Raw genomic sequence first — 23,296 nt, 5'->3', positions numbered from 1 at the left:
ATTTACATGGCACTTAACAATTGCACAATTGTTCACATATGCCTTGCAGGTTGATACCCAATTGAAATAAACCCAACACAATGGAACTCTTTATTAGAGAAGGTAAAAATGTCCAAGTTGGTATACTTAGGTATACATTTGTTTCTATGGCCGTTAAAAGTTTTTGTAAGTGCATTATGTATTGTTTTTGCATTTTACTTACGTAAGATCTAAATCTAGACATTGGAGAAACATCTTCTTGAAATCCTCGATTTTTGTAGATGCATTACATGAGGATCTTTTTGCATAAGCATACATTCCGCTGAGAAAAAAATACACCGAAAGACAAACGATTGATCTCTCCAAAGCATTAATTTCAGTTACAAAACATCTCTCAAATGGGAAACAATCTCTTAAAAATGAAACGGGAAAGTAGGGTACACCTTTTAATGTTCAAGCGTGTTTGAGTTTACTCTTCGTCTTGAAAACGTAAACACCATTTCACTCCGGGTTCATTATTATTAAATATTACTTATTATTGATAATCAAATTGTTATCTGATCGATTTTATTCCAATTCAGTTTATAAATGGGGACATTTGAAAGAACTTAACCTAACACAGAATGATCTAAAAGAAATTATGGAGGACGAGATGAATGAAATGAAGAACAACTTAACCATCGACTCAAAAAACATCTCTGCTGCTATCAGAAAACGCATATCAGCACGTGACGACAGACTGTCTGCTGCATCTGTAGGTTATGTAGGTGTCGCTCTGCTGTTGATTCCATTGGTAATGATTATTGTTGTGGACGCTCCACGTGTTTTCGTCGTTGTAGCAACTATTTACAGAAAAGTGTGTTCAAGAAATTAGAGTCGGCACAACTTTCAAATGCTCAATAGGAATCTGATGAACAAAATCAAGTTTTTTAACCGTTTTTGACCAAAGAAACATAAAAACATATAAGTGAAAACATTCTTATATTCTTTTGAATGCTCTTACGGTGTGGTTGCAATATTCTAATACGAAGGTTGAAACATATGAGTGAATAAAGCAGTACGTCCAATAAAACCCTTTTTTGACCCCAGAATATAGCAGTTTTACAAAACTGTTATAATGTAAACGTTTAGTTATTATTTAGAAAGTAGAATGCTTCTGCTACATAAATATGGTTTTTTTTATATGCACATATATTTGGTACTAGCATCATTAAGTCATGCTAAATTACAGAAATATTCACAAGTTTAGCATTTTAGTTAAATTTTTGACGGTTCCATCTTAAATGAAAGTGGCCGCAATTGTGGTCCTAATTAATATGAAATGTAAGTTGTATTTCATGATAATACATAACATATATAAAAGATGAGGATGAACAAGGATGCGGCCACTTTCAATTTTGTCAACATCTGAAAAGTGACATTTTTTGGCATATTTGATAGATTTTTCATATTAAAGCTTGAATCGGAGCGTTTTTAATGACCAAATCAGTTAAAATCATTTACATAAACTGATTGAGTCAATTGAAATGGACACGTAAGTGTTTAAAAGGTGTCGGAAATCTTTCGTCAGATGGACCTGATATTTGATGCCAAAATCGACCCTTACCGGACATACTCCTTTGTATTCATGTAGGGGTAAATTCAGTAAAAGATCTCCCATTGACTTTAATGCTAATCTATGCATGGAATTAAATTTATTCCTGATTTACCTTTAGAAATTGGAAACTTTCATATAACATTCATGAAAGTACAAATGTAGCCCTATCTTTTGCAACAATAAAAACATAGGGTCATGCGGCATTTTTGGGCATTCACGTGGCCTTGTTTACAAACAATGTAGATTCACACTGAATTCCTATACTTCCTAAACATGTAAGGTATCCAATTTTCAAGTTCCAGTTTGAATACAACATTCGTAAATGCTGAATTTATAAAGATAGAGCAAAAATGATACTACAGCCCATACTGCGGCCAATGTATATTTGGTATATAAAGTTGCACATTGACTGTTTTTAAAAGAATGGTGTAAAATACTATGTTTAATAAATATGAATTGTTTTCTGTGTTTGCTTTGACCAGTATTGCAAGTACACCTAGAAACTAAAGATTTGGTGTACACTTATTTAAAGTTTTCCTTATATGGAAGTTTTTGATTAAATACCCTGAAAAGACCACACAAAGATTTTTCAAAGGTTTTTTTAAGCATTTTGATACCAAATAAAACAACAATTATGTTTCATTATACTAAATCTGTGTTTTAATTACTAATAAAGTTCACAAAATGTCATTGACAATCACTCTGCAGAAATTCCTGTTACCCCAACATCAGGATGGATTCTTCGCCAAAACTAGACGGCCGAAGTGGAAAAAGTGCCAAATATGAATAAATAAGACGAAGTATAACCAAACTTTGCATTTGGAAGATTCAAGTAGCAATTTAGAATATTTAAAAGCAATTATTTAACATCAAAATCCAATTACAAACATTTCAACACTAGTTTCTTAGATGAAGGACATGTTATCATGAAAAGTTGTCTAGTATAGTTTTTAAATAAAGAAACGCAATGCGTTATGTAAAAATAAATGAATACCTTCATGCGGTCAGATTATTCGAGTGTTAAAATACTAGAAAAGTGCTTATTTACCACTTGTTCTACAACTTAACATTGGGAACGCAACTAAAAAAAAATTCACTATGTCAAAGGGAGGTAATCTGTTTTTTTCATATGATTTTATATGCATTGTGAGGAGAAATATTTGCAAAATGTAATGTAAATGGGGAGAATATTTATGCCTTTCATTAATATCATAACTCTAAAGTGTAATTTGTATTGTTTCTTTCAATCTGCACACAAAAACTGACTTTTACCATATACTCCATGCTTTCTCTCACAGTACACTCAGTGCATCCTGGATAGCCGCAGCTAAGATAGAAATTTGTGTACAAAACAACTTCAAATGGTTCCAAAATCCTTCAATTACATTAACATTTACAGGGAATGAGTTTGTTGATTATTGTGTGGCCTTGGACAAGTACAGTGAAAGAGTGCATATTTTCCTATAAGGGACTTGTTTACTTCTTTACCCACTTTTTTTGCAATAAACATACAGGTATCCAATTTTCAAGTTCCGGTGTCAATACAACATTCGTAAATGCTGAATTTGCAAAGATAGAGCAAAATTGATACTACAGCCTATATTGTGGCCAATGTATATTTGGTATATAAAGTTGCACATTGACTGTTTTTAAAAGAATGGTGTAAAATACTATGTTTAATAAATATGAATTTTTTTCTGTGTTTGCTTTGACTGGTATTGCAAGTACACCTAGAAACTAAAGACTTGGTGTACTCCTAGTTGAATTTTTCCTTATATGGAAGTTTTTGATTAAATACCCCGAAAAGACCACAAAAAGACTTTTCAAAGGCTTTTATTAAGCAGTTGTTCCAAATAAAACAACAATTATGTTTCATTATACTAAATCTGTGTTTTAATTACTTGTAAAGTTCACAAAATGTCATTGGCAATCACTCTGCAGAAATTCCTGTTACCCCAACATCAGGATGAATTCGTCGCCAAAACAAGACGGCCAGAACTGAAGTAGAAAAAAGTGCCAAATATGAATGAATAAGACTAAGTATAACCAAACTTTGTATTAGGAAGATTAAGGTGGTACCCAACACGTTGACTAAAATTAATTTGGCTCGTTTAATTTTCTTAAAATTTTGACAAAGTATTTACTTTGACCCTTTGACAAAGATATAAAAGTTTCAAAATATTTGAACCAACCGTTTTATCAGAAAAATTACACTGGTTATATAGCAGTTTGATGAACTCTTATTTTGATCATTGAGAAGCTTGATATTCCCTTAACAACACAACGTAATCAAAACGTTTAGCTGATTTTACAGAGTTATCTCCCTGTAGTGTTAGGTACCACCTTAAAGTAGCAATTTAGAATATTTAAAAGCAATTATTTAACATAAAAAATCCAATTACAAACATTTCAACACTAGTTTCCCAGATGAAGGACATGAATCATGACAAGTTGTCTAGTATAGTTTTTAAATAAAGAAACGCAATGCGTTATGTAAAAATAAATGAATACCTTCATATGTGAAAAATGTGAGGTAAATGGGGAGAATATTTATGCCTTTCATTGATATCATAACTCTAAAGTGTAATTTCTATTGTTTCTGTCAATCTGCACACAAAAACTGACTTTTACCATATACCCCATGCTTTCTCTCACAGTACACTCAGTGCATCCTGGATAGCCGCAGCTAAGATAAACAATTGTGTAAAAAACAACTTCAAATGGTTCCAAAATCCTTCCATTACATTAACATTTACAGGAAATGAGTTTGTTGATTATTTTGTGGCCTTGGACAAGTACAGTGAAAGAGTGCATATTTTCCAATAGGGGTAAATTCAGTAAAAAATCTCCCATTGACTTTAATGCTAATCTATGTATGGAATTTAATTTATACCTGATTTACCGTTAGAAATTGTAAACTTTCATATAACATTCATGAATGTACAAATGTAGCCCTGTCTTTTGCAACAATAAAAACATAGGGTCATGCGGCATTTTTGGGCATTCACATGGCCTTGTTTACAAACAATGTAGATTCGCACTGAATTCCTATACTGACCCCCATTACTTTTCAACCCTGTAGTGAAAACAATTAGTACATTCAGCATTTATTTTTTGTTTTTTCAACTCTAGTTTTGATCTATCTGCCAAAAAATATTTATTACAAACATTATCTACGAATCAGAAGAGCATATGACTTCAGTGTTATACAAAAAGCTCTCCCTTATATGGGCGGTCCCTTATGACGTATATATATTTACTGAATTTACCCCTGTAAATGATTATTCGAAAGAAGACTACGTGTGTAAATCGTACAAAAAAGCTGTTGATTCAATGTTGCTTTACAGATTCACTGAAGTGATTTGTTCAACAATTTTAAGAACATATTATCATTTGGTTAACCGTTACGGAAAACCTGTTTTATAGATGAAAACTTGTATTTTCAATTTGTCCTAGTTACTACCATGCGGTCTCTTCTTTGTTAACGACTGTTGTCGAATGAAGTTTTATTCCAATATTTTTTGTCTTGAGCACCAGTATAGATGTTAACGGTCCAGATAAGCGAATTTCAACACGTTTTTGTTTGATTGTTCGTGATCCTTTATACAAATAGTTATGCTGTTATGTATTTTATGATATTGATTTAGTTTATTTTTATGTTTCGTCACCTTTAACGAATTTCGATAAAATTTGACTTTTTTTTAAACATACTGATGTTATTCCGACCGTTCTCATCGTTAGTAAGTTGTGCCTTCATGATTTATTATGTTTGGGAAATAGTCAGACTTCTTTTGATTATCATAAGGAGATTTATTTGTCTCAAATTAGTATCTTCTCGTCGTTGTTTTTCCTCCCAATTTTACATGAGTGAATCTGCGTTACAAAACTCAAAAAAGAGTTTCCAATTATGTTCACATTTACGTTTATTGTTTTGAAAAAGAAACCGGTTCAAGTATTTATACTTGTTTTGTTTTTTATTGTTATACATTGCAGGTTTCCGAATCGTTGTTTGTGATGAAGGTTCATCAAGTTATATATCTTCAAGAGGTATCCGTTAAAGTTATTCTCTTTCCCATTACTTGTCATATTTGCAGTCAAATAAATCAGTGCAGCAATGGAAAATGATCTTGACATTATAATGAAATCATGGTAGACAACACTGAGGTTTCGCCAAGTTAAAGATTCAACCCTAACTTTAGATTCTGTTGAATATTTTTTAAAACTAACCAAAAGAATCATGCTTATGATAGCGTACATCAGATGCGCCTTTTCTCTATGTAAGACTTGCATGCATTTAAAAGGGTAAACACATATTTTATAGTTTTAGACGTGTAAATGCATAAGTGAACGTATCATTTCAGTTGATACGGTTAGGAATTAACTTCAAATATGCATTTTTTTAATGTCAACTAAAATTTCAGAAATGTTCATTGTCTTAATGAAAATAATTTGCACTAGCACATGATCCAGAAACTTATTTATACAATATTTGTACATTGTCGGATAATAGTTGCCGAACACATTTTCATATCGTATGCACATGTATGCATTTAGCAAGAAACAATCTTTAATCACTACTTTGATTCAAAAAAGGAAAAGATCATGCAAAAGATTAAAGGAAGCTACAGTATAACAATGGTCAGATTCGGTTACAACCAGTTCTTAAATTCAAAAAAAGGAATTTTTAAGTTTTGAAAATAATTTTTAGGAAACTACTTAAACACTAATAAAATTTATAAAAACAAAAATTGTTACTATTTCATGTCTTTTTAAGAATATCAAGTATTATAAATTGATGTTATATTTATGACAGAACTTAAAAAAGCAGAAAAATAGGAAGGTCCGTGCTCTCATGTTTGAATTAGAAGCCATTAAAAAGATGAGAATTTTCCTAAATTTAATCATAACACTTTTTTCCTTTCAAGGCTATAAAAAAAGCATGGGTTGATAAGATTTTCAAATTGTTTTTTTTTCATTGTATGTCATAAAATAATTTTAAAAAGTAGAGGGTACTGTTGAAAACGTCTGATTCATTTGTAGAGAACAATAACAACAACATATGGCACTCCATTTTTTATGAGCACATGTACAAATATTTTGCATCAATTAATAATCTATTCATATCAAAATAGTGATTTATGAATATAAAGTTAATGTTCTTTGAGTGTGTGTTTTATGGGGAGGAGATGTTGTTTAAATTAAATAAGCACTAACACTGATAGATTAAAATTCTCAAACATGTATTGTGTTGTTCTTTAATTGAAAAATGCATATAACTATTTGACACAAAATCAAAAAAACTAAAAAAATACATATTTCTGAATGTTATTCTTTTATCCTGATTCTGAATGTCATTGCATTTATTTTTTCAAATGTGTCATGCACAAATACAACCATAGAGTTAAAGCCATATTGCTGTCCTTCGTAGAAGTTTTATTGTACATGTTGATAAAACATGTTGGCATGTTGGACGGTTCAGAGTGTTTCTGACCTGATACATGTACCTTATTTGATGACAAAGGTATGTCATACCGAACTCATTCAATCGGGTTTTTTTTGCATGATATGTATTTGTTATTAAACGTTTTTTTTTATAGGAATATGGATTTCAGCAATACCAAGTTTTTATCGGTAAATGTTTTGTTTAATTAACTTTTGAGTTAGTATAGGCTTCCGTGAATACCAGATTGTCAAAAATCAATCAATAGAATATCACCTCATCAATGCACAGTAATTGTATATAGTATTGACCTATTGGTAATAATTAAACAGTATGTAAAACGCTAACTTTCTGAATAATTATTATCCGATTCGCTTAGATATTGTTATAAAAAAATGTTGCTTTAAATATAAACTTTAAAAGATATGCAGGTGTTTTATTCAAATCACATCAAACGAACGCGGAAGTTACTTAGTAATCGAGTAAAACTTAATGTTTAAAAAAGAAGGGCGGAAACCACACCACATCATGCACATGTTGAATAAATGATCCAAAAATATGTAAAGTAACTCATGATGTATAAATATTAAAATCAATATTGTTTTGTATTTGAATAAAGATTCTTGTTATAGTTTCAGTAGAATTTCCTTGAAATCTAGCATATGTGTTATGCTAAAGTCAACATTTAAAAGGACACTGTATAAATTATCGATTTTAAGATTCGTTGAATTTGTAATTATTTCATATAGAAGTATGTGGACGAAGAGTTGTTTAATTGGCACTCATATATTTTCTTATATTCAGTTACAACTGCATTGTTGTATAACTTTTAACTAGCTAAAATATTTAGAAATGTATATATTCGACATGGAATTTAAAAAATAGAAGAAACTGTTACAGTTATTTTGGTGTTTTCTATATTTTATGTTCGTCTTTGAGACAGTAAGTACTTTATATTATAATAATTAAGTTTTGCTATTATTAAATAAGGAAGAATTTAGTCAATATAACTATGACAAATCCGATTCTCGTCGTGTACGACAGTCGCTCAGATAATTGCGGTGCAAGAGTTTCACTGACCAAAATGTTAATATTTGTGTAAGAAAGTCGATGTCCTCTATTGTAAACTTCTATATAGTTATTTTTTACCACTGTGATAGGTATACGATTACCCTAATGTAAATCGTATTGTCAAGAAGTTGATTACCACAACTTAAATCGCAGTGTAAGATAGTCATTGGCCACACTGTTAATCGCTATGTAAAATTGTTGCTGATCACACTGTTAATAGCAGGGTAGGATAGATTTTCACATCCCTGTTTATCGTTGAGTCTAATAGTTGCGGTCCACACTGTACATCGCTTTATTAGATTGTTGTTGCACACATTGTTAATCGATAAATCACAGTGCAAGGAAGTCTATAATTGGATATAAGAAGATGTGGTATGAGTGCCAATGAGACAACTCTCCATCCAAATAACAATTTATAAAAGTAAGCCATTATATGTCAAGGTACGGCCTTCAACACGGAGCCTTGGATCACACCGAACAACAAGCTATCAAGGGATCCAAAATTACTAGTGTAAAACCATTCAAACGGGAAATCAACGGTCTAATCTATATACAAAAAAGAGGAACGAGAAACGCGTATAAATTACATAAACAAACGATAACTAATGTACATCAGATTCCTGATTTAGGACAGGTGCAAACATTTGAAGCGGGATTAAACGTTTTAATGGAAACCACATTGTCTAAAATTGGAAGTGAAATTCAAAACAAAATTGCTAGAAAACAAATAGTATTAAATAAGGTTGTGTGGATACATGATTCCTTATTTAAGGGACTTAGCTTATACGTATGTATTGGTATTCATCTAAGTTCGGTACTGGCATGAAAATACGGATTTTTTGTGTTATTAAAATTTACTGTTACAAAATGTTAAAAATTATTATAAATTAAGGAATGTATCTCCCTCATGCAAAGCTCTGATTCCTTTCACGGATTTGGCTACACTTTTTGGACCTTTTGGATTATAGCTCTTCATCTTTTATATAAGCTTTGGTTTTTCAAATATTTAGGCCACGAGCATCACTGAAGAGACATGTATTGTCGAAATGCGCATCTGGTGCAGGAAAATTGGTACCGTTAATGTTATTATTGATCAGGACGGAAAATATCTTGGTTAATAGATGATGTCCGCAACTGTATTTTAAAAATACTTACCTGGGTCGGAGTATTTGTTCGTTTAGTACATAATTGTGTTTTACTACGATTTATTCTACGTCCGTGCGAACTATGAGAGTATTTATTTATCCGTGTTTGTCTCTGTCATGTGTGTTCTTGCATTTATCTGTACTGTATTCCTATCATGTCATGTTGGCATTTTTGAGCGGTATACTTAATATTTCTACAAAGCGCAAGGTTTGACTTGCCACAAAACCAGACTCATTCAACCATTTGTTTCTGCTTCTTAAAATGTCCTGTTCCAAGTAAAGAAAATGGCAGTTGTTAACTTATAGTTTATTTCTATACACGTTACATTGACTTTTGTTTTTGTTGCACATTAGTGTTACTGTTGTTCCGTTGTTTTCCTCTTATATTTCATCTGTTACTCTCAGTTTCAGTTATTAAACCATTTTGAATCCAACGTTTTCTACATAAAAAAATATCAGTACCAATTTAGGATTATGACATTTCTTTTTTATTCATTTGATGTGTTTGAGCTTCCGATTTTGTCATTTGTTAAAGGACTTCTCGCATTGAATTTTTCTTGCTGTTCGTTTTTTTGTTGTTATTTTACCTTTCTACCAGACCATTTAGAATTCCATATTTGGCTTACAAACCAAATTAAAGTAGTTTTATACATAGAATCAGTTGATAATAGTGATCATGCAGACACATTTATTCTTATGGAATTCAGTGTGGTGAATGAAATCCTAAACAAAAGTCTGACAAATTTGACTTAACTGTTCATCGTTCAGGTTTAAAGGGTTGAAAAAAAACCTTTGAAGAGAAAGAAAGGTAAGAAAGTGATATTAAAATTTATAAGTTGAAGAAAAACTTACAAAAAGTAAAATCACAAAAATACTAAACTCCGATGAAAATTTAAAACGGAAAGTCTCCATTCAAATGACAAAATCAAATGATAAAACACATCAAACGAATAGACAACAACTGTCATATTCCTGAATTAGTACAGGCATTTTCAAATGTTAAAACCTAGTTTTAAAGCGCTAAACGTCTCACATGTATGACAGTTGCATAAAACTCCATTATATTGACATCGATGTGTGAACAAAATAAACAGATACTTCAGATAAAATGACACAAACAGGGGGACAGCAGCAACACGAACCCCACCATATGGAATGACTTCAAAGCCATGGTAAAAAAAAACGACACTAACCAAAAAAAACCCACATTGAAATAAAACTAAAAATGTCAAATTCGTATGTGGTTGGGTATTGTGTTATGTATTATCCTTTTTTGATTGAATTCTTTTACCCTTTTATATATGTTAAAGTTAAGAAAATTTATCAACTACATGTATTTCATATATATGAGTTTTTGGTTAAAAGCAGCTGTATGCAAAATGTTTTTGCGTTGTATATAGTTATAATTTAGAAGAAAAGGCGACATGGTACGACAAAGACATAAAATATCACCATTACAAACTTAATCATAACTTCATAATATATTCTATAGAAATTCAATTGTGATCAAATTAACGTCACAAACATACGTCACTTTTTGTTGCGTTGATACATTCATTTCACTCAGAGTTAATAATCATATTTTGGTGTTCTAGTGTACTTTCGTAATTCATGGAAGGTGTCCGTTGTTATTCTGTTGTTTACATGTTACAATATACATTTATATTATTTATTTGTGTATTTTTCTGTCCTGGGTGTTCTCGTGTTTATTTGTACAGTATTCCTGCCAATTAATGCTGTCAATTAAAGTGATATTTTTAGCATTGCCGTAGAAGCGCTGAATTTGGCTAGCCATAAGAATCAGCTTCAGCCCACAAGTGTTTGCTTAAAATGTCAAGTACCTACTCAGGAATATTGCAGTTGTTATTAAATAGTCCGTTTTGAATGCTGCTAGCGTTTGTTTTTGTTGAGGTTAAGTGTTACCGTTGTTTTTCTGTGAAAGTGGGTGTGTTTCCCTTGGTTTTGGTTTGTAAACTCTTACTGAAAAAACTTTTCGTATGCCAATTTAAGGAATTAAGATTTTAAAAAAACGTCCTGTATAAATCACTAATACGTTTAAAGCGACCTTGTTTTCCTTGTCTTGATTTGTGTTATTACTCCGGCTGTTGTACAGACTTTATTATTCCATATTATTAGCATTTCATTTTATAAAATGGATGATTTCTTTATACTGTGAAACCTGTTTACAGATCACACTTAAAGGAGAGCAAAATTTGCTTTTATTGGACTGATGTTTAATCTATAGGACATGCACTACAGAGGAACATAAAAATAAATAGTTTTGAAACGTATGTTTTGTTTTATACAGGTGGTCTGACTAGTAATTTAATTTAAAATAAAAGAGATGATCACCTGAAAAAAAATATCAGCAAAAGTTAAATGTACCGTGTAAAATATTACTTGCAACTTTTAGAAAAGAAACGTTATGTGCTTTTACATGTGTAATTATGGTAAATGTTTGTACACTTTTTTTGGTATAACTTTTACATTACAGCAATTTTGATCGGCATATGGAATGATTGATATAAAAAATAATTGTCTTTTGTTTCAGTAAAAATGTGACTTTTTTGTATTTTAAACTCACCGTACAGTTCAGTATTTCAAGTGTCAATTACATCACAAATTTTCATCATAAATAACAGTTTTTATATAAGTGTCAACTAATGGACCAAGACACATCAAGAACACTCAGAAATTGTATGTAAAAGTTTACTTTTAAAATAAACTTTACAAGTAACTCTAAATAATTCAAGTTCCGAAGTCAGTTAGTCATCTATAATGTTTTGCTTTGAAGAGAGAAAAGAAGGAAAATCACGTCAATAAGAATAGATATAAGTAGCCCAGAAACTATAACGTTATACATAGTGAATGACAAATGGAATAAAACTTTTTTATTATGATAAATGATCCGGTCAGCGTTTCAGTAGAATTACCTTGATATATAACGTTTTGTATGATTTAGTCAATATTTACTATTTTATTTTTCTTTAAAATAATTGTCACTTCTGATTTGTAGCTGATCATCACATATACTTTCCAGTTTAAATAGAAGAGGCGGTTTCATATGCAGCTGAAAATATCAATTCAGCATGGAACTTAGAATAGGAGAAACAGTTATTCTTATGCTTTCCATATTTTCTGTTTGTTCGTACTGTAAGTACATGTATGTTGTATTATTACAATTGTATTTGTACAATAACTGAATAAAGGAGTAATAAACAATATACAACAGTCTTGACCATTACATTTGGAGCATGTTTGTATAATAAAGTCGGAATAAACTTTTTTTGATAATCACACAAAACTGGTACGATCTTTTGTAAATTTTTCGTACAACTGAGAATTTTCAAATTCAAGGAATAGATTACCTTAGCCGTATTTAGCACAACTTTTTGGAACTCTAGGTCCTCAATGCTCTTCACGAAGCCGCTGTCCTATATATAGCGATTCTACCCCAACAAATCTCTATAATTGCTGTATATAACTAACCGTCTTCAAAAAACATATTCAAAAAGTATTGCAAGCTTTGGCATCCTATATAATGATGAGAATGGTGTAGGTAAAAGAGAGCAAAATCATTTTTGTTTACATTCTCTATAAAGAAATGTGTGTCTGCATTTTGCTTTCAACATACTTAATTCTTTTGATTTTCTTAAGTTACAATTTCTACTGTAAATTGATTGCGTTTGTTCACAATATAAAAGCCATTTGCACATAACATTATAGGTGTTTACACATAAATTTATAGACGTCTGAACATAAAATCAAAGGAATTTAATGGTGTTTGCACGTATTAAATGTAATAGGCAAATAACATAATATGCGTTTGCATATAACGTAAAAGTTGTTTGCGTAAAACGTAATAGGTGTTTGCACATAATGTTAAAATTGTTTGAACATAATGTTATAGGTGGACATGAAGTAATGATAATTGGAACTATCAATTTTCGGCAAAACGCATATCAGCTATAACATGATGCATTATACTTCTCACATAAGATACATATGTACAAACACAACATTAAGTCGTTAGATTAAAACATCATGAGGTTTTCATAGAATAAAGATGTATCAAAACAAAATTTTTAGAACATTTAACATAATAATCACATTGAAGACAGGAAGCAATTATTTACTGACTTACTTGACGGAAGAATAGACACAACATAGAGTTGGTGTGAAAGAAAGAAAGAGGGAGGGGGGTTGACCATAACTATTAGAGGTATTCACAGACAATACAGTAGATACAACATAATGTTATGTATATTGGACATAACAAAGAATAGCAATAACAAATCAAATAGTTGTTCGACCAAACAAAAAAATAATTTTGACACAACACAAAGATGCAGTGTCAGAAAATACATGAACTTACACATAGCTTAAAGTGGAAATGATAGCACATAAAGACAAAGCGACAAAATAAATTATATACATAGACTATAAGTCAGTTACGGCGTTCCATAGAAAGCCACCAATGGGTCTTCGATACAGCGACACAGGATTTTTGTTTTTATTTAAATAGAAATAATATTCATCTAAGATCTGACTAAAAAATCCGCAAAAAGGTGGAATGTAATAAGTTGCTACATGTTTTGTTACTGTGAAAATGAAATGTTGTATTAATTCTAAACACAAGAACTCTACACTCACTTTCTGACTTCATGCTTGTAGTTGTATCATGGATTTTATAATGTGAGAAATAAAGATATATAAATGGCATAGGCTTGCAAGAGGCTGCTAATCACCAGTTATTAAGTGACACGGATGTAAAAAAACATTCACGGAACGGCTTTCGATAATGAGTGAAACCACCATACCGTATAATAAGTTACAAAAGGAACTTCTATGATGAATTGTAAATGAATCAAACAAGAAAACCAACGGTCTGACATTTGTACGAAACGGTAAACAAATTCAGAATATGATAATCAGCATCAAACGACAACCATTTCATTTTTAGCTCCTTACTTAGGTCTTGTATGTGGTGGAGTGCGGAGCGGACACAATTAATTTTGCGCCCAGAGCTCGAGTCCCCTTTGAATGATATAGTGTTCTAAAGAAAAACAAGATAATAACAGCAACACATTCTGTTTCTGTTTACTTACATACACGGAGAAACTGATAATTTGTTGCTGAAAATATGATTTAAACTAACCGTTCATCCAAAAATGTTTAAAACAATCGATACACTCTCAAACATCGTTATCTATAAATAGAACAAGATTAAATTTTATTTGTAGTGTGCGTACTTGAACCAGGAGATTGTACAAATGATTGTGGAGAGGGAACTCAAAATTTTACTGGCCGCTGTGGTCAATTGACTTATGATTTTGAATTACCATGCACAAGCTATACAGGGTGTACAGGTACATTAATATACAACATCATGATTTCATTTTATTATATGTAAAGACAATGCATTTCTTTTACTAGAAACTATGATCAGCTTATATCGATGTCCATGTTCAAACATTTACCATGCATGAAACGCCTCCTCTTAAAATTTGTTAACACAAAATGTTTTTTCTTTACATTCTTGATTTGAATAAGTTTTGTTCACCAATTCTTATATAAAGGATTTGTAAACAAAGTTTCATTATCATCATACTGTTGCCCTGAAGACAATTTTATGAATTTCAAGGTAATGTTCAGAAAACAGATGTCTGACAACGTTCCAACATTTCATCAGAGGTAAAAAAAAAAAATCCAACATTTTCAAATATTGTTCTCTCAAAAACAAGTTTATGGTGAGATGTTTAGTAAGTTCTATTATGTATTGTATATTTCAGCTTCGGATTTTAGCGTTGTTAAAATTAAATGAAAAAATCGAGCTCATCATAACAATAATATGTTTTCATAGTCTGACTCAATAGTAGTATAGGAATATATCATAAAGAAAACTGCCAGACTATCTGGTTTCGATGTGGGAAAAGAAAAAGTTAATTAACATAGTTATTTCCTTGTCTTGTTATATATTACTAAATACTTTGATTTTGTTGTCGGATAAGTGAGCACTTACACTAGTATTCTAATTTTATATGTTTATAATATGTATATGTTACATGTATCTATTTTGATATTCGGCTGGTACAAATATATTCGGGGTTTGTTGAAGTTATAATAAGACAGCCTGATATTTTTATTTTATAATATTGAAGGTCGTTGGGGCGACTGGACAGCATTTGGTGAATGCTCTACTTCTTGTGACGGCGGCCAAAAGCTATTTACAAGAACGTGTAACCATGTTTCATTACCAGGCCATTTGTCGGTTGCTTGTGATGGTGAAAACTATGAATACAAAACATGCAACCTAGGTGGATGTCCAGGTATGAAGCTCCATATATAGTATTCCCAATGTCAATGTCATCATCGTGTGAACCATGAAAAAAAAATGGTGTATGATTGCAAATAAATAAAGGCAACAGTAGTATACCACTGTTTAAAATTCATCAATCGATAGAGAAAAAACAAATCCGGGTTACAAACTAAAACTGAGGGAAACGTATCAAATATAAAAGAACTACAACACAACAATGTAACAATGTAAACGAAATGTAACACACACAGAAACGAACTATAATGTAACAATGGCCATTTTCCTGACTTGGTACAGGGTATTTTATGACAGAAAGTGGTGGGTTGAACCTGGTTTTATGGCATGCCAAACCTCCCACAATAATGGCAGTGTTAAATATAACATTAAAATGACAACATTAAACGACAAGGCTACAATAAATAAATGGGAGAATATATAGAACAGCGAAACAAACGAATAATAGCCATCAAAAACAACAGGTTAAAAAATATTTGTATACGCCAGACGCGCGCTACGTCCTCACAAAACTATGCTCAGATGAAAAAGTTTGAAAGCCATAACAACTACAAAGTTGAAGATCGCCGAGGACCAAAAATTCCAAAAAGTTGTGAGGCCAGGGTTATCCGCCTCTGACAAAACAATCACTGTTTTCAAGAATAATAAATAGTTTTGCAAACAGTAAATTTCATAAGATGACTATATAATAAATATACATGATAAAACTTAAGTGGTGACTAGCTATTGAATTAAAACGAATACATTACAAAATCACAGCCGTGTTAGCCATAGTCATTGCAACGCCCAAAGTGACGTCACATTTAAATCTGTAAAACGTGTTCCGAAAATTAAGAAAGTATTTGGATGAAATTCAAGATTAGATTTGTATGACTTATCTAACTTATATTAATAACAGTGAAAATGATAAAACTAATTAATATTTAATTGTATTAGTAATTAGATTCTTAATTGTATTATCTAGCTTTGTCGGTGTTTCTTCTGATCAAACTGCAAACCAAATGTATCGTGTAAATTTCGTTGATCCAAAATCAAATCTACCGAATGAACTGGATGAGTAGTTATCCATAACACAACACACGAATACAACAGAAAAAAAATGCGATTTACAACTACAAAGTTAACGTTCAAAATTTGAAAAAAATCCGATGACAACAACAAACACAACAAATTAATTTGGGATCGAAAAGTAAATAAGAAAGCCCATCACAAGAGACAAGATCATGTAGAAGTATACATATATATATGTCCCCGCACGGCGTTCAACAATGATTAAGAATTATATATAAAAGCATGCTAAAAAAGGCCCGAAAGAACAAATGAAAATATTTAAATGCTTCATTCACGAATCGGCGAATGTACAAAACAATAAACGATACAAAGATGAAACTCAATGAATTACAGTTTATTGGTGCATGATGAACAATAATAAGATGTGTATTTAATGAAAAATGAAATATATACTATAATTGTTGATATATAATCTATGAGCTCATTGAAGTCGTAAACCCTACATATTCATACATTTACGATAAATTAAGTGTTTTTAAACAAGACAGAATATATTTAAACTTGATGTGATGTTTTGTTTTAAAAAAAAACATTTTGGAAGTCGAAATGATTTTCACAGAATGTTTTAAATAATTTTCCCTACGAAGGGAATTAATGTAAGAAATACGAAACTCAAGACTTTTAATCACGTAAAATGTTCCAACTTTTCGGGTTTGTGAGATATCTCTTTTTTGAAAATGGTAAACTTAACCTTATAAACCTTTATAGTAAGTTTAAGCTTTCAGTTGCATCATAGTCGCCTACTCTAAGAACTGGTGCAAATGTTAACAATTTTATTAAACATCTCTAGACATTTATCTGACTATTTAAAAAACATTTTGTGGATAGGACAGTAAAACTATGACGATGGAAGTTGCAACATATTGATACGTCGTTATTCTAAAACGTTCTGGAATAGAAAAAAAATCTGCCTTATATCTCGAATGTGGGAGCGCACGGGGATAAGTTGCAAATAGTATTGATCATGATTAGAAAGGACACATAGAGTTGAATAAAAAGAGTTAATAGAAAAAAACGATTAAAAAATATCTCACAATCAGAGAAGTGTCAAACAGAATAAATAATACCATAGCCGATACTTTAAATACTCTGCTTTAGCACATATAAATGCTACAAATCTTAAACTATTTTATTCGTCCCTTCTAAACCTATATAGATTTTTATGTTTTTCTTTCGAAGAATCAACCGATACCATGTTTCAATGAAATATGCTGCAAGACATAAAATAAAGAACTATATGAAATCATTATTTTTCGTGGTAAGAAATGCAAATTATAATCTGCTTCAAAATTATATTCGTCTGATTTGCTGATTAGGAGTTTATTTTTAAAGTTTTTAAAGGAGTAAAAAAACGTCATCGCTAGCATTTTAATTTTAGAAACAAATAATGTGACGTTTTGTTAATTTATAGCTACAATACACGGAGACATCATATAATGTAAAACTTTCATTAAAGTTATAAAAAAAAGTCAGATTTAAACATATTCGTGTGTAAGATTTTGAAAAATATTACTAAGTCACACTAAATATGAAATCATACATTGCCCTACATGGTTTGATATTCGTTTTCGTTTTACATGTACATGTGTCACTATATCGTGCTCCCTTCGTGTCAGTTTTTAACTTTTTTACATTTTTGTATACCTTTTACTCTATCAAATGATCAGCTATTAAAATATTCTTATGTTCTATTGAATAACATACACGTACCTCACAATGGGGTTGGCTGGGAGAGGAAGGGTATAGAATTATATCCTGATTATTTGTTTAAAATTTATTGCTTTTCAAAAGAAAATCAGTCTGAATTTATCATTTGATTCAAATAGAACTGTGGAAAAAAATATCCTTAAATTACTTTCAAAGTGTCTTTAACTTTTCATACACCGTTATCGGATGGTAACAATTTATTTGTATCTTACTTCATGTATTACTGTAATATTTGTATTTCGTATGATTCATAATTTCAAAGGCTTACATGTTTATCTAGATTAATAAGTGAGTTTTATTTCATATTCTAAATGAGCCGTAGGGCGTATTAAAACCTGAACGAAAGGAATATCCCACTTTTATTATTTAGTGTAGTCTGTTAAATATGATGTCAAATTGTACTAATCTTTATATAAAAAAAAATGTTTACGGTATATAAGTCAGATAATGCATATTTTAAGATTTTTCTTGACTTAAAACAAACCTGGGGGTGTCAGGATTGCCCAAATGAAGACCTCCCTACAGTCGGTCTTTCATTTGATAAATCCTGACACCCATTGGTGTGTTCTGGGATAAGAAAAACCTTAAAATATGCATCATCTATAACCTATCGTAAACTACGTTCTTTTGTATATCTGTTTGTTGACACTGATAAGTGATTAGAAATCAATGATAATAATTTTAACGGGAATCATCACAAACATTTTCGAATAGACTGTCCTTATGCAAATTGAAACATAAGCTCCGCCCGATCAGTTGAAAACACATTGGTTATACCTTATTAATGTTTAACTAGATCTTTGAAAATTATTAACATTGTCACTAACACCGATTGTGTCATCAAAAAATTGAATAGATGTTTTTCATTCCTTGTTTTTTATATATAGCATACCGTTGGTTTTCCAGTTTGAATAATTTTGAATGATATAATTTGGGCGTTTGTGTAGCTTGCTGTGTCGGTGTCAGACATTGTTCTTATACCTATAATTATCTATACAGAGCAATGCTAAAATATGAAATGTACAAAAAAGTAGTAAGATCCCATATTTTAGTTAGACCATCTTTTGGGTAGATCAATTGCAGTGTTTTAAGGAGGCTCGCGGGAACAAAAATTTCAGCAGAATATTATACATTTGTTTTTTTCATTACTAATTTTATTTATTACACTATTAGTTATTACTTTATGAGATGGTACAAAAATCGACCAGAAATCGATCCGGTTTGGCCCCAGATGACTTTTTAAATGTTTATATCATTGAAAGAGCTTCAAAGTATCTCCCTTTGGTGCAACAATGCCATTTTTTGTATTATAATTGATATATCTTTTTTAACTCATCGGTGACCTATATTTTATATTATTGTTCTCAAATGTGCTGTATATAAACTAAATAATTGTAAAATGTAAGCGATTTCTGTAACTTAGTTTTTTTTTATTTCGATATTACCTCTATTTCTCCTATTAGTTCAACAGAAAAAAAGGATATTAACAAAAATGTATGCTTCTTTCGGAGGCAGATTGTGAGCTTAAATCAACGGTGACCCCATTTTTTTATTTAATTTTTCTATTACGTATATGATAAAGTTCATTTATAAAATAATATTTTATAGCAAAATCTTATATAAAAAAAATGATTTATACCCGCAAAACGATTTTACAGATCGTGAATAGAAAATGTACAAAATCATACTATATCAATGAGATCTTATGTAGGCATATAGGTTATTTCCAGAGATGAAATGTGTTGACACTCAATGATTGTAAACACTCATCATATGCATATACACATATTCGCCTTTAATTTTAGTACCAACTAAATAACATCCGCGACATACATTCCGTTACTGAATTAAAGAATAGTTACTTTTTAGCCTGATTTGTATTGTCATAAGACAAAGACATACCGATTGTAATATGCTTTCAAAATCTTTCTGTTTGAACTTTTTCAGGTTAAGTACAATAAACTTACTACAAACTGAATTTATTTTTCTTAACTAATTTACCAAAATATCTAGTGGTATTGATATGGAAGCATACTGAATTTTGGATCCTCAATGCTCTTCGACTTTGTACTTGTTTGGCTTTCTAAATATCTGATAGAGGTGGAAGTTACTGAAAGTAACTTTACAATCAACTACTAACACAAAGGTTCCTGGTTCGATTCCTGTTCCGGGATTAAAAGCTCAGGGACTGAATTTTCGGCTCTCCCTTGACACTATTTGCGAGTATGGTCTTGAGGAAACGATGATAGTCCGTCGGAAGTTGACGATAACTGGCTGACCAGTTTTAAGAGAGATCCATATCTCTTGCAAATTAAAGACACCCTTGTAGATTTCGAAAAAGAGCCGGCTACTGCCGCTACAAGGCAGCACTCGCACCCGCAAAGTGGAAAGGGATTAATATAAGTTGAAAAACTTGCTTCCCAATCCACTATAAATAAATAAGTTTCAACTTATCATTTGTAATATAAATTATGTGGAAAAAAATGAACTTTACCCTTCCAGTGGGCACCCCCAGTTTTTGGTTGGGTGCATGCTGCTTAGTCTTCTATGTTTTGTGTTGTGTACTATTATTAGTCTGCTTGTCTTTTTTTCTTTATTAGCCATGTCGTTGTCAGTTATTTTCGATCTAAGAGTTTGACAGTCCCTCTGGTATATTTTGCCACTCTTTTTTAAACAATACAAATGTCCTATAGGCATATAAAGTTCAATTCTTTGACTCGTCGTTTTTATGTCATACCGTCTGACAAATTGGACCTCTTTTTTTAGTAGTGAAGATGATACACGTTAGTAGTTCAAACAAGTTTTTATGACTGGTGCTATTCCCGTAGACAAAACTTCATCAGATGATGTCATATATGTAATTAAGAAATGTATATATTGTAATAAATTAAGACGTTTCTCGTTGTTTGCACACTAATAGATAGTAAATGCCTATATAATGTCATGAACATGACAGTTGTTTTCCATTTTTTTTTTGTGTGTTTAAGTTTTTTCTTTTTTTCTTTAAACGCGGGACTATCAGTCCTAATATTTTTTACAGTTCGGTATGTTTTGTACGTTGCTTTACTTTTCAATACGTGTTACAATGTTAAACCCTGAACTATCCTACTGTATGTCGCTACTATTGTTTTTGCATTGTACTAGTCGTGTTTTCTTCGAACGTCAAAACATTCCTTCAATGTTATTTTGTATGACAAAAATGTACACATGCTACTGTACCACTAGTTCAATCTTAAAATAAAAACTTAACAAAAACATTCCATTTATTTGATGATAATTGAAATACTTGTAGGATCATGGAGCTGTTGGGAGGATGATGGTCACTGCTCAACTTCCTGTGGCAATGGGACACAAATAAGGCGCCGATGCTGCGATAATCTAGCGCCAACAAATGTTGGAAATGAATGTCCTGGTGACAATGTTACATACGTTCACTGTAACATCATTGAATGTCCAGGTATATCTCAATTTTATTCAAACAGTTTTATCTAAAGTGAAAGTTAAACAAGTTTGTTTCAATATTAACTTTTCTTTAAACTTTACCTGACTTATAAATTACCGAAAACATTTCATTTGGAAATAGAAAAAATCAGCACTTGCACGATTCTTTTCAAATAAGCGAGTCACGCTTTATAACGATTATAAATATATTGCAGATGAACAGTGGCATTTTTGTCTGCAACTACATAGCTTTTTGATATTTTGTATCAACCCTTAAATTGGCAATCCATCAAGTATGAAACAATTTCAGGTTTTACCTTCCAATATCAACTTTGTGTTTTGAACATTTTCTTATTTAGTTTATAAATGGGGACATTTGAAAGAGCAAAACCTAACAAAAGATGATCTAAAAGACATTATGGAGGAAGAGCTGAATGAAATAAAGAATAACTTAGCCATCGACTCGAAAAACATATCTGCTACTATCAGGAAACACATATCAGCACGTGACGACAGACCTTCTGCTGCATCCGTAGGTTATGTAGGTGTCGCTCTGTTGGTGGTTCCATTGGTAATGATTATTTTGGCGGACGCTCCAAAGGTTTTCGCCGTTGTAGCATCTATTTACAGAAAAGTGTGTTCAAGAAATGCTCAATAAGAATCTGATGAACCAACTGATGTCTTTTTACCGTTTTCGAATACAACCATACTTGCAAACGTATGAGTGAATAAACTCTGTTGTTGTTTGAATGCTTTTAAGGTGTGTTTGCAAAAGGCAAAGAAGGTTGAAAAATATGAGTGAATAATTTAGTTTTCAGGTTAATGATTATTTGAAAGAAGACTTCATGTGTAAGTCGCACAAAAATGCTGTTGAATCAATGTTGCTTTACAGATACACTGAAGTGATTTGTTCAACAATTTTAAGAACAATATCATCATTTGGTTAACCGTTACGGAAAACTTGATCTATAGATGAAAACTTGTATTTTCAATTTGTCAAAGTAACTAGCATATTGTCTCTTCTTTGGTTACGATTGCCGTCGAATGCAGTTTTATAAGAATATTTTTTGTCTTGAGCACCAGTAGATGTTAACGGTCCAGCTGAGCTGACTTCAACACTTTTTTGTTTGATGGTTCGTGATTCTTTATACAAAATATTTATGCTGTTATGTATTTTATGATATTGATTTATGTAATTTTTATGTTGTGTCACCTTAAGCGATTTTAAATAAAATTTGACTTTTTTTAAATACATTCTGTTGTAATTTCAACCGTATCTACGTTACAAAATTTGAAAATATTTTCCGATTATGTTCGTATTTACTTTTAATTTTTTATATGTGTTATTTTGAATATAAGTACCCTGTTTATGTGATTTAGCTTCATCATATCATATATTTTCAAGAGGTGTCCGTTAAAGTTATTCACTTTCCCATTACTTGTAATTTTTTCAGTCAAATAAATAAATACAGCAATGGAAAATGATCTTGACATTATAATAAAATCAAGAC

The 23,296-nt window shown here is 31.1% G+C and overlaps 1 protein-coding gene across 1 annotated transcript; it reads left to right on the top strand.

The window, feature by feature from the left end:
* The first annotated feature begins 12,254 nt into the window (after positions 1–12,254).
* LOC139523122 (coadhesin-like) lies at positions 12,255–22,903 on the top strand. Its single transcript, XM_071316907.1, has 5 exons — positions 12,255–12,385; positions 14,476–14,601; positions 15,394–15,561; positions 21,637–21,801; positions 22,145–22,903. Exons 1-5 carry the CDS (start codon positions 12,322–12,324, stop codon positions 22,441–22,443), a joined length of 822 nt encoding a protein of 273 aa, XP_071173008.1. The 5' UTR covers positions 12,255–12,321; the 3' UTR covers positions 22,444–22,903.
* Positions 22,904–23,296: the final 393 nt, after the last annotated feature.

The sequence above is a fragment of the Mytilus edulis genome, chromosome 5 (genome assembly GCF_963676685.1).
Source record: "Mytilus edulis chromosome 5, xbMytEdul2.2, whole genome shotgun sequence".
Taxonomy (NCBI): domain Eukaryota; kingdom Metazoa; phylum Mollusca; class Bivalvia; order Mytilida; family Mytilidae; genus Mytilus; species Mytilus edulis.
Note: the sequence above shows the minus strand (reverse complement) of the source record. Positions and strands in the feature narration are given on the sequence as shown.

What these genes read in the sequence shown, in the direction of transcription:
- LOC139523122 (XM_071316907.1), top strand. Translation starts at nt 12,322, where the DNA reads ATGGAACTTAGAATAGGAGAAACAGTTATTCTTATGCTTTCCATATTT. An exon ending in ATTTTCTGTTTGTTCGTACT is followed by an intron (nt 12,386 to 14,475) that starts GTAAGTACATGT and finishes TTTTATTTGTAG; the next exon opens with TGTGCGTACTTGAACCAGGA. An exon ending in TAACATCATTGAATGTCCAG is followed by an intron (nt 21,802 to 22,144) that starts GTATATCTCAAT and finishes TTTCTTATTTAG; the next exon opens with TTTATAAATGGGGACATTTG.